At 35.4% G+C, this 13141-nt stretch overlaps 2 protein-coding genes across 2 annotated transcripts in view; both read right to left on the bottom strand.

Annotated features, from left to right (window-relative positions):
• The window catches only part of LOC109157113 (angelicin synthase-like), a 68301-nt gene that overhangs the window by 20886 nt on the left and 34274 nt on the right, over positions 1–13141 (bottom strand). The gene's annotated exons all lie outside the window — the stretch shown is intronic.
• LOC109157115 (angelicin synthase-like) lies at positions 416–2645 on the bottom strand. Its single transcript, XM_019304999.1, has 2 exons — positions 1621–2645; positions 416–1454 (listed from the first exon to the last, which is right to left on the bottom strand). Exons 1-2 carry the CDS (start codon positions 2533–2535, stop codon positions 828–830), a joined length of 1542 nt encoding a protein of 513 aa, XP_019160544.1. The 5' UTR covers positions 2536–2645; the 3' UTR covers positions 416–827.

Below are 13141 nucleotides of genomic sequence, written 5' to 3'. Positions count from 1 at the left end.
CTGCAGTGTATATAAAATGAAACTGAATAACATTTCACATATTTGAGTGTATATTGTACAATGAAGCTGTAATTATATCAAAATGATCATGTAGTTGTGTTTTAATGAAACTATAGTGTATATAAAATAAAATTAAATAACATTTTCACATATTTGAGTCTATAAATATCGAATGAAACTATAGTTATATCGAAATGAAATTGTAATTGTGTTGAACTGAAACTGCAGTGTGTACAAAATGACACTGAAGAACAGGGTTACTTTTTGCAAAAGGGTGCAAAACAGCGAAAAACAAACACTGTTTATTTTCATTTAAAAAAAAAAAAAGACATGCGGTGCATGATTGATCATGCACCGTGGTGCATGATATAATTTGCCATTACATTGTGACCCCGTGGGGTATTTATACAAGATTATAGGCCTTGAAAAAGGAAAGGAAAAAGAAATTAACGAAATTGAATTTACGAAAGTTTCCCATCAACTAGATAAGTTTCCTAATATTAAAAAAGGAAATTCCCACGCCAAAGTTGGAAAGAATCTCCGCCAAATTTTCTTCCACTGTCCTTGAGCGCGGCACCTAGTCGGGACCCCTCCGAATACCTAGTCTGGTTGCTCAACCGGGCCGACTGGCGAGCTAAACAAGTGGCGGGCCGGAGCTAGGCTACCGAGGCCTTCCCAATCCTTTAAGTAATCAGGTCGCAATCTCCTGACCGCCTAGGGTCACACCTGACTGGGTACCCTACTAGGGTTATCCATCACATACATACATAGATGATGGCACTTGGCACCCCATTATGCTATTTTCATAAAGGCATATTTCTATAAGATTATTGATAAAGCTCGGATTTAGATAACCTTATTGCTGGCACAACAATCAAGGGAACATTTTTCTTAGTGACTATTCCAAATTTATCAGATAGGTCAAGATTTTCACCTTTAGGAAGATGCCAGTCAAAGGAGTGCAACAGTGAACTCAAAATATAAATAAGCATTTTCTCTGCCAAGGAAATGCCGGCACAAATTCTCCTTCCAGATCCAAATGGCAAAAACCTATGATCATTGCCTGTATAATCTACACCAGAAGTTTGGTTAAGGAACCTTTCAGGCCTAAACTCCATAGGATTGTCCCAAAGTTGAGGGTCTCTATGTATTGCATACATATTCAGAAAGACTCTAGTGCCCTTAGGAATTGTGTATCCGCCAACTTGTGTAGTATGAGTTGGGCACCTGGGGACTAGAAATGGTAATGCTGGGAATAAACGGAATGTCTCCTTCACAACTGCATCCAAATAGCTGAGCTTTGGTAGATGGACCTCTTCAACAATATTGTTTATTCCTACAATCTCCTCTAATTCCTTCTGGACCTTTTTCATTATCTCTGGATTATCAAGTAATATTGTCATAACCCACTCCACCATTGTGACTGTGGTGTCCGTCCCCCCTATCACAATATCCCATATACATAGTAAACTATACAAGTTAAAAAAAGAAGTATCAAAGTAATAAGCAGCTAGCTGTAATAATGACTTTTAATTCTAAAGTAAAATGACTTTTAAATTTTATTTACTTGAAGTAATTTGTTTGATTTACTTGAAGCACTTTTAGTATATTCAAACATACCAGTAACAATGCCTTGATTGCTTGGAAATCCAATGATCTCCCAGCGTCATCACGCTCCTTCAGCTCTAAAAGGATCTGCAGAAAATCCTTCTTTTCGTCACCCTTAGCCACACTCCCAGATTTCTCAGAAACTGTCCTTACACCTTCCTTAATGATGGGTTCCAAAATATTGTCCACAGAATTCCTCATAACCTCCATCTTTGCCCGTATCCCCTGCAAATCGAATCTAGCAAGCCAGGGGAAGAAATCAGAGATATTAGGCTCGCCCAGCATACCCACAAACTCCCCCATTAACTCCCTAAACTCTCCTCCAATTTCTTCATTCTTTGCTTCATCAGATCCCAACGTACTTCCCCAAATCATTCTCGTCACAACATTTATTACAGTCGAAGAAGCCAATTCCCCAATGTTGACAGGTTCACCTATCTTCGATTTCACACTTTTAATGGCCTTTCTAACCTCTTCTCTCCGGTGCTCGTAGCACGCTCGGAGGTTGGCGCTGCTCAGCATCTCCCGTACAAACACCTTGCGGATGTCGCGCCAGTAGGTGCCGTTTGGGGACCAGAGAATATCGCGGCCGCCATACGTGCCGACTATCGCTGCTATGGGCGGGTCGCGGTTAGCGAAAACAGCGTCGTGATCGCGAACCACCTCTTTGGCAATGGAGGGTGAGTTGACTACCACAACAAGACGCCTCCCAAGTTGGAGCTTGAAGATGGGGCCGTACTTTTGGGCGAGTTCTGTGAAGTGGTGGTGTAAATTGGGGCGGAGAAAAGGCAAGTATCCCACCACGGGTAAGCCGAGCGGCCCCGGTGGCAATGGCGGGGCTTTCGTGCTTATAGACTTTTTTGCATAAACCCACAGTACTGCTGAAAGGAGCAGCACTGAGAACGTGAATAGAGCTAAGGTTTCCATCTATCTCTGTGCTCAAAATTAAAGTTTCTGTGTGGTGTTGGAACGTTCGTTTATCCTTGCAAGAGTCTTAAATAGATAGATGCTTTCTCTATGGAAAGACTAAAGAAGGGATACAAAAAGAGATAGCAGATGGCCGATTGAGTGAATGGTTATCTTTGGGAGAAGAGTGAATGGTTATCAGATGGGATAGAGATCTCTTTGTGTTCATACTCAAGATATATATATATATATATATATATATATATATATATATATATATATATATATATTCTGCATTAAGCTTTCTTTCATTTCTTTGTATGGCCATAGATTTTTGATTCATAGATTTTATTTTATTTTTTCAATTTTAGATAAATTAAATATAATATATCTGGTTTTCAATATATATATATATATATATATATATATATATATATATATATATATATATATATATAGACACACACACACGTCAAGGAAGTAGAGAGGAATACAAAAATCTATGAACAATTAATTGAGACACTCATTGATTGAATGAACTCTAATTGATAAACTACAATACAAATTGACATTCTATTTATTGGAATATTTCTATTTAACTTTCTTAAAATAACAAACAATAAAACCCATGCATCATCCTACTAATATAAAGTGACTAACCACTAATTGCATTAATTAAAAAAATAGTTAATTGTTATAGTTTGGTGGTATCCATGAAACAGAAAGAGCAGAAAGATCAAGAATGAATCAACTCCAGAATAACCCCCATTCTCATTAAGCATTGAATCAAACATATATACATCACAAGGATAACAGTTACAATATAATGATATCATAAATGAAGAAAATCATGGGTTTGTGGGAGATAATGGCCATAAAACAATAATATTTATAATACTCCCCCTTGGACATTATTCGTCTACAATCTTGCTTTCATACAAACTTGATAGGAAAACCCTGTGGGAAAAACCTAGACAAGAAAATAGTATAATATAAAATATATCCATGCCTCATTAAAAACTTCACTAGGAAAACCACGTGGGAAAAAACCTTATTGAAGAAAAGAGTACATGATATATGTAAAAACATATATTGTATTGATCGCCTCATTAAAAACCTTAACTTAAGAAAACCCTGTGGGAGAAAGTTAGTTAAGGGAAAAAGAGTACAACCATAAGCCTTCAGGGTGCAAACTGCATAATCTTCTAGATTTTGGGGTTTGTCCATTTAAGCAATTATTTTGCAACTTTTCCCCATTGTCATTACTATATCATACTCATGCCTCGTTAAAAACCACACTAGAAAACTCAATGGGAGAAAACTAGTGAGGAAAATAGTACATGATATTTATGTATTTATGTGTTTCAAATAGTGTTCTTTTATGACTTAATCTTCAGGATTTTACGTTCAATCATCCGGATTGATTCGAGTAAATGTACTTCCCCTCTCCCCCTGAAGATAACAATCTTCAAGTTCTACATGTATTTCAAAATTTGAAGAGATTGATTGGACAAATCTTCTGGATTGTCACTAGAGTAGTGTACAATAATCTTGTAGCTCTTCTAGAGCTTATATAACATTTGTGCAACACAAGTGTTATTTTCCTCATTTTAAACATTTAGGGAAATTAATTGTATAACCAGTTTAGACTTGGCATTGCAGGGATCAAACAAAACAGCCAGTACCCAAGTAGCCTATTAAAATCGTATCGTGGTTTCTTACATATATGTCATGTCTTTGTATCTCAAAGATACCGGAGGATATGTTAATCATTATTCAAGTACTTCATTTGTAGGGGGAGCACTAGATTTTGCTAGCAATTTCATCGCAAATATCATGCCTGTTGCGATTATAGAACTTCTTGTTCTAAAATGGTGCTCCAACGATAATGAAGTAAGGGACTTCGAGTTCAAAAGGTTCCTTATCTGCTTCAAGAGATTATTAGGCAACCTTTAGTTTGATAAAAACATGACACTTATGCATATAGACATGTGGAAAAAAACAGTTTTAGATGTAGGCTGACTGGTGTATAAAAAAAATCTTCAAAGAAAAACTCGATCTTCAAGTCGAGATAATACTTATAGCTGTCACAAGCTTTTTATTTCAAAAGTCTCAGTCTTTAAACATGAACTGACATTTTCAAGCTCTTTATATATTTCATTGATGTTTACAACATCAATCTTGACTGAGATAATAAATAATAAATAAGTTCATTATCAACCCTAGGGGTGAGCAAAATATCGGTTAACCGTCCAATAACCGATAACCGATAACCGAACCGACCGAAAAAATTGGTTATCGGTCGGTTTCGATTATTTCTATAAAAAAAATTTCGGTTTTTCGGTGTTTCGGTTATTTTATAGTTTTGGTGTGTCGGTGACCGATAACCGAATTATATATATAATGTATAATTAGTGTTTCAATAATTCAATCTGCCCATGTCTAATAGCTAAATGGCCCATGGCCCATGTCCACCCAAATATCTAATATAATAATCTATTAGCCCAATTAATAGAAAACATAAACCCTTAATTCTCTAAACACTGAATACAGTCAATACACGATCTGCGATTCTGCCTTTGCTTCTCCATTCCACAGCCACAGACGGACAGACCACAAACGACGCACAACGGTTCTCCATCGTCTCCGATTCTCCGGTCTCTCACCACCTTCCTCCGCTGCGCCTCTCGCCCTTCGCCCAGACTGCCCTCTGCCCCTCACGCTCTCTGCCTTGGCGCCCTCCGCTATACTCCGATCTCTCACCGCCTTCAGTCCTTCACCATCTCCATGTATTTCTATTTATATCTGTATCTTCATCTTCAACTATGAATGGACCGACAAATCATGGGGATAAGTAATCTTTCATTAAGTTTTTGTATTTGTATTTGTATTTGAAGATGTATTTGTATCTGTATATTCATCTTTCACCATTTTTGGTCATTGTTAATCTTTCGAATTTTTGGTCATTGTTAATCTGTCGGTTATTCGGTAACCGACCGAAATCGACAGTCGGTTTTTCGGTCGGCTAGACCATATACTTCGGTCGGTTACGAAATTTAAAAATTCTAGTCGGTTTTTCGGTCGGTTATGTAACCGACCGACCGTTAATGGTAAATATTATTCCTTCAATGATGATATTAACTCCATTCGCAACCCTTTAAAGAGTAAATAATGAACATCATAATACTTAAATAAATCCTCATTTCGAGAATTATGAATCCATCCAGGATTTCTCAAAATAAATTTAACTGCATATCTAAATTTATTATTCTGCCAATTGTATTATGTAGCGGAACTTAATGTCATTTATCGTGGGAGAGTATATTTGATTAAAATCAATTAAGGGTCTCTGCGTGAACCCATAGGCTACAAACTCACTTCATATCTTATCACCTTGTTATTCTTACTTCTCTTTCATGCACACACCAATTTGTAACCTTCAGGGTTAACGCTTAATGGTGTATTGTTATAAAGAGAATTTATTCATTTTAACGAGTCGAGCTATGCCTTAATTGCTCCTTTATATATTAAATAGTCATGGCACTTCTGGTGCCTAACTCTGGATCCAGATTATCATATAACGAGCAATTTGTAATGGCAATTGTGTTGTCAACAACTATAACCTTTTTGTAAAACTCCCATATTTGTAAAAGTAATGGCAATTTCTAAAACAATCAGATTCTAAATATTTCCCAAAGATATTTTGATCTGGTCGTTCCGCATCCCTAGTATTACGTTTGTTTGGTGCACCTATAAGTCTTACCAGGGTTTTTCGTCATCTGGACGAACGTCTGCAGGACATAATTATTCAAACTATTTCAAGAGTGACAATATTTCTTTACTAGATCTAGTATTATGATCCATATCTCTTTCACTGATAGATCTCATACACTTCTAGTGTCGTACCTCAGTATGGCGCTCAGTTAATTATGAGAAAAGTAGATTGAGGTTGTGTGGATACTAAATAATGTTACTCTGAACACATTGTTTAACTTCTTGAATCTTGAGTGCATGTTATATCTCAGAGTACCATATACAAATAAAAATAATGTACCCTATACATTGTTCACACAACTCTGTGGATCATGTTCTACCTAATAAGCATAGCACACATGACACAACAGTGAAAATCTAGGAACATGTAAAAGCTAAAGGAGCAAATTGTGGAATAAAAATTAACAGAAATTCATAAGCATAAAACATATATTGTAATTTGGTTTATGACGCCACAGAATATTGGGTTGATCAGCTAGCTAGCCCTAAGGAGTATCGATAGATATGTTTGGTCCAATGATATAGGACCTAGTCACTTCTTTTATGATCATTATGATCAATAGATGTATTTGGCAGATTATTTGCAAAAATCGCAAATAGATTATCTTTTGAACTTCCAGTTCAATCTAACTAGTACATGGATTTAAATAATGAAGATGTTTTTATTCTTATGAAATTTCTTGGCATTCCAAAAAGCTACGGAGTAGTATATTATCTCCCCCTAATGCCGAGAAACAATCTTCATTAGGAATGCAGTCAACGTACCCAATTATATGAATTGATCCCCTATCATGGGCTTTCGGTATTTAATCAATAGACAGAGGTTTCTTTGGTAGCCCTTTTAGAGGTACGTTGTGGTGGTGATATAAAATAGACTGTGCAAATAAAATAACGCAGATAGGGAAATGTTACTTCTAAAACCACGTACTAGGTGAAAAAGGGGGTATAGCAATCCTTGAGGGATTGATTTGTGATATGCATTGAGTTAGACTTGGTTAAAAAGAACTTGACTCATAGTAACGTCATACCAATCCTTCAGGGATTGATGGGATAGGTGGACCATTTTTGGTCAAGAATTTATCGTCAAGGTTCATCCTAAAGGGTGACTCATAGAATTATAAATATAGAAAAATGAGGGCTATAAACTTAAATATCATATGCCCAAATCTCATGTCAAAGAGTTTCTATAGCAGAAACTAGCACTGTAAACATGTCATAGCCTTTAATTGTTATCACATGCAAGCTAAGGTTTAGCAACGACAGGCGCCACCTAACCATATTGAGAATTCATGCTATTGCCTCACTTATAAGTTGTGTGATGAATTTCAATAGCTATGGCCTATAGCAAATCATAAATTGCCAACAAGAGAAATAACAAAATCTCTTATGTGAACATAATCAAGAGATTATATGCTAAATGTTGTCAATTAAAGGGAAGCATATGCAAGATGTGATATAATTGTCCTTATGTCTTGGACACCAAAATTTCAATTCAGTCATTCATACACATCCATTAAATAAAGGGGTACACACAAAGCATGACATGACAAGATATATTCTTATTAATTCATAAATTAAAAAAATGAGAGAAGTACCGTTCGCCGAAGAATAATGAGCACATGTTTGCTGTCGGGCCCATTCATTCCTATTTTGGGGATTCAAAAATAGTACTTTTCCAAGCAAGCTTTCATTTTATCTCATAGTTTCATACAAGTATGAAAATATCACAAAACAACAAGATATACAAGCTGAAAATGGCAGAAACTTTCAGAATTTTGACCTGGATAGCTGAATTTTCTGGGAAAAAACGGTAACACATTTTGACACAAAATTTTGCAGATATGTAGTTCAGCAAGTCTAGAACGTACACGAAAATTTTCATGCCAATCCAAGGTCTAGAAGTATTTTTTCTAAAAAATTTTCCCAACATTGCACCAGGAAGAAAAATAATTGACAGCACAGTGCCAAAACTTTAATTTTTATGGAATCACCAAAAGCATGTTTTTAACAAAATCTTTTTACAGACATCAAATACCACGAGTCCAGGTTCTCCAGAAAAAATTCCATGCCAAAAGGAGTTCAAGAAGTATTTTTCACGAATTTAATTTTCAAACTGCGCCGGTCAGAATTTTCAGGCAGTGATACTATGTGTAAAAAAAATCACAACTTGTTTGCTTCAGGAAAACCAACATGATGTGAGTCAATTTTGACTTTCGGAGAGTATCATAGCATTAGAAATAGAAAATGCAAACTTCATTCATGAGCCATTAGGCACCTTTAAAGATCAATCTCATTTGAGGTCTTCCAGACCTTATTAGAAAGTAACCCAATAAAGACTAAATACATTGGAAGATTTAAAACACAGAGAGTTTATTCAAAAAAAAAAAAACAGTTTTTTGTTTCTTATAAAAATTAACGACATTCAAAACACTTAGTATAATTTTGTCATGTATTACTACTACTGGATTACAATGTGACTATTGTAAATGACCAGCAAGATAATGAGTGATAGATAAATTAGTGCTCTTGGTTTACCTTCTGGGCAACACTATATTAAAAAAAAATTAACACAATCATTTTGTTTAAGCACTAAAATTTGATGTCCTCACTATTCAGGACTTGTGTCCAATAAAAACTAGCACCATAAATAGGCCTTTGAACAAATAATCATAGACTTTTGAATTAATATCAAGTCAATGTCTACATCTGAGTCATATAGTTTGCCTTAGTGTTGTTATCTTATAATTAATGCTATGAATTTGTCTTCTGGACAAAGATATGTTTAGAAGTTAGGCAGTTTAGCAGCGACATATGCAACCTAACAATTAAAGTCATGTTGAGAATTCATGTTATAATCTCACTTATAACCTCAGCATTAACGACCTATAGCAAATAATTGTCACAATCTAGATAGAACTCAGTTTAATGACAAAAAAATGTCGAAAAAAGGTCAAACGATTCCAAGAATCAATGTCAAAAAATATAGTGCATATTCTAATCAGCATGAGATTATTTTGAGTAATGCACATATATAGCATGATAAAATATATCTCATTAATTTATAAATTTATAAATTTATAAATTAGAAAAGAATATGAGAAAAATACCCTTCACCGAAAATAAGGAGCATACTTTAATCGTTCAACGTGCTTGGGTGACACCTTTGTAAAATCCACATGGCTTGGCCTGACTTCCCAGTGGCAAGTGGTTTATAGATTCCAATTTGATAAGTTGTAATACCACTTGCTCCTAGTCAGTAGTACACAGTGGTTGGATTCTCCAACAATTTTGGACAACAACAACCAGTTTGGACGGGAGCACGCAGTAGGGAAAAAACAGCAGAAGATTCCCAGTGCAGTATGTAGCAACTAGTTTGGTGCAATTGTCCTGCACACCGATCGTAGGGACATCGAGGGCTACTAGGCTATATATGTAGCTAGTGTGGATGCTCAACGGGGGTGGCAGATTGGTGGTTGTTGTCTCCTTGATTGGTGCTAACGTGATGCACGTCGGTTGAGGTGTCCTTGCCCAGAGAATGAAGATCATCACCATTAATATAATATTTTTCCTTTTCTCATTTACCACAATTTCTTTCTCTGCATGCACTTCTAGAAGTATTCTCAGAAGTCAGACCACTGGACTGCAAGCCTTAAACGAGCTGAGGTCCCATCTTTTCTGACAGAATATATATCCTCCAACAAACATTACAAACATACCTAATTCCCAGGAATCATTTTGTAGGTAGTCGGCAGAGAGCTTGAGTTCGATGACGCTGGTGCCATCGTCGAGGAGGAAGCAGCCGGCATCTTTATATTATTGGAGGGAGACGATTTTGAGACCAAAACGCCCTGGCCTGAATCCAAGCGCGTTTGGAAGAGAATGCTGCCTTTTTGAAGAAATCCAAGACTCGTCGGACCGCCGCAGCAAACTGCAAGACGCCGCCCCAACTCCATTTTCTCGCTCTGTATATATCTAGTTTGCCACGGATCTACAGCCTACATCGAATGTAGATCGCCGGCCAATAGCCGCATCGGTCGATGGGTCGCGACGCTTTCTGGGGCGTGACCGATCGGAAGCAGGGAGAGAGGAAGGAGGACTGATCGTCGGTAACCTGAGGCGCGCGGAGGGAAGGATCGTCCTCGATCTTCATCCGCGAAAAGCAACCTGCCATGGACGAAGCTTCAATAGCCGAACCCTGGATCGCGATTTGAGAGATCGCAAACTAATCGGTAAACTAACAGGCGATCGGGGAACTGATCGGTGTGAAGATGGTGGGTGTTGGAGACGTCACTGGAGCATCCCGAACCCTCATCACCAGCCTTTAGCCGACGGATCGCCGATGGAGATAAACAGACGCCTCTACAACCCACCGGAAAAAGCATTGACCTGTCTAGGCCGAAACCTTAGTTGGTTAGAGCAAGGGCTGATAACGTGTTATAGTTTGGTGGTATCCATGAAATGGAAAGAGCAGAAAGATCAAGAATGAATCAATTCCAGAATAACCCCCATTCTCATTAAGCATTGAATCAAACATATATACATCACAAGGATAACAGTTACAATATAATGATATCATAAATGGGGAAGATCATGGGTTTGTGGGAGATAATGGCCATAAAACAATAATATTTATAACATTAATTTCATTTTTGATACTAAATTTATTGAGTTAATATCCAAAATTGTACTCGACTATAGTGATTTTTCTCAATTTCGTCCTAAACGACTTTGGTAACTTAATGTAGTCATAGAGTTTTGTGTTTTTACTCAATTTAGTCCCAGACTTTTGTGTTTTTTTTCAATTTAGTCCCTCATTTATTATTCCATCCATTTGGTGTTAAATAAATAGACAATTAAGTAAATTCAATACTGACATCTCTTTACTCATAAACATGTGAAGTGCGAAATTCTTCTCTCTTTTTTTTTTTTTTACGAATTACTCCTATAATCACTCCTAAACTTGCGAATATAAAATTATTGATTCGCACGTCTGGGTGTAATTCTTACAAGAAAGATGGATTTCGCACTTCGCAGGTTGAAAGTAAAGAGAGGTCAATATTGAGATTACTGAATTGTCCATTTATTTAACACCAATTTGACGAAATAACAAACGGATGACTACATTGAGCGAAACACAAAAGTCTGGGACTATATTAGGTCACCAAAGTCGTTTAGGACGAAATTGAGAAAAACCACTATAGTCGAGGGCTATTTTGGATATTAACTCTAAATTTATTAGTGTCAATTCACTTTTAGTCTTTTTTTTTTTTTTTTTTTTTTTGAGAAAATTTCAATTTTGGTCATATGACTATAGGGATCTTGTTAATTTTAGTCCTTGACTTTCAAAAGTGTTAATTTAGTACCTTAACTATGCAATTTTGGTCACTCCGGCCAAATTGCGCCGAAAAATTTTAATAATTAAAATAATAAGGATATTTTGATCGTTTCACGTCTCTTTTTCTTCTTCTTCAGCGAGTCCATCCCTTTCTCTCCCGTTTCCGGCGTTCTTTCTCCCTATAAACCCTATCTTTAATATCATCAAGCCACTTTCCCCATCATCTTAGTTCATTTCATTCGTCGGAAACGGCAGAGGAAGGGATGGACTCGCTTGGGAAGAAGAAAAGAGACGTGAAATGATCAAAATACCCTCACTATTTTAACAATTAAAATTTTTCAGTGAAATTTGGCCGGAGTGACCAAAATTGACAAAAATTACATAGTTAAGGTACTAAATTAACACTTTTAAAAGTCAGGGACTGAAAGTAACAAGACCCCTATAGTCATAGGATCAAAATTGATATTTTCTCTTTTTTTTTTTTAATCAAAACATCAACGTTTGGTCGTAGTATTATTGTGACATGACTATTTTTGGTCTTCCGTCAACAAAATCGTTAAAATTTCATTAAATAGAAAGACATTTCAATCATTTTTATACAAAGTGAGTTGATCATGCTATATTTTTATGTTTATTTTTTTGAAAAAAATTGTAATTAAAGATCGAAATGTCTTTGTATTTAAGGGTGTTAAAATTATTTTGTTGATAGATGACCAAAAATAATAATGGCACAATAATACTAAGACCAAATGTGGACGTTCTGATTAAAAAAAAGAAGACTAAAAGTTGATTGTGGTCTATAAAGCTTAGACCAAAAATAAAATTAACTCTTAAAATAACTAATAATCACAAAATTTTTACTTGGTTTAATAATAATAATAATAATAATAATAATAATAATAATAATAATAATAATAATATTATTATTATTATTATTATTATTATTATTATTATTATTATTATTATTATTATTGTTGTTGTTGTTGTTGGTGTTGTTGTTGTTGTTGTTGTTGTTGTTGTTGTTGTTGTTGTTGTTGTTGTTGTTGTTGTTGTTGTTGTTATTATTATTATTATTATTATTATAACAAAATTGCTCACAAGCATAATTGAGTCGTGTATAACGATTTTGATGACCATAGGTACGAGTCTGTTTGGCAGAACTTATTTAGGAGCTTATAGTTTATTTTAAGCTATAAACTCTATTTGGACTCTGTTTGGCAAACCTAGCTGAAAAGGTATAAGCTAGGAGCTGAAAGCTGAAAAGGAGCTGAAAGTTGAAAATCTATAAGCTAGGAGTTGAAAACTGAAGAACTGTTAAGCTAGCTGTTATGATTGAAAGTGTTTGGTAAAATTAACTTTTTGATAAGTTGATAAATGTAAAAAAACCAATAAGAACATCTCCATGAAATTTAAATTAATTTGTTTACATATTAAAATTTAACATTTTTTCTTTAAAATAATTAACATTTTGAAATAAAACTATTAGCATAATCATGATCTAGCATCTCATAATGTTGA

This window comes from Ipomoea nil, unplaced genomic scaffold (genome assembly GCF_001879475.1).
Source record: "Ipomoea nil cultivar Tokyo-kokei standard unplaced genomic scaffold, Asagao_1.1 scaffold2761, whole genome shotgun sequence".
Classification (NCBI taxonomy): domain Eukaryota; kingdom Viridiplantae; phylum Streptophyta; class Magnoliopsida; order Solanales; family Convolvulaceae; genus Ipomoea; species Ipomoea nil.
This window is presented reverse-complemented; position numbering and strand designations above follow the sequence as displayed.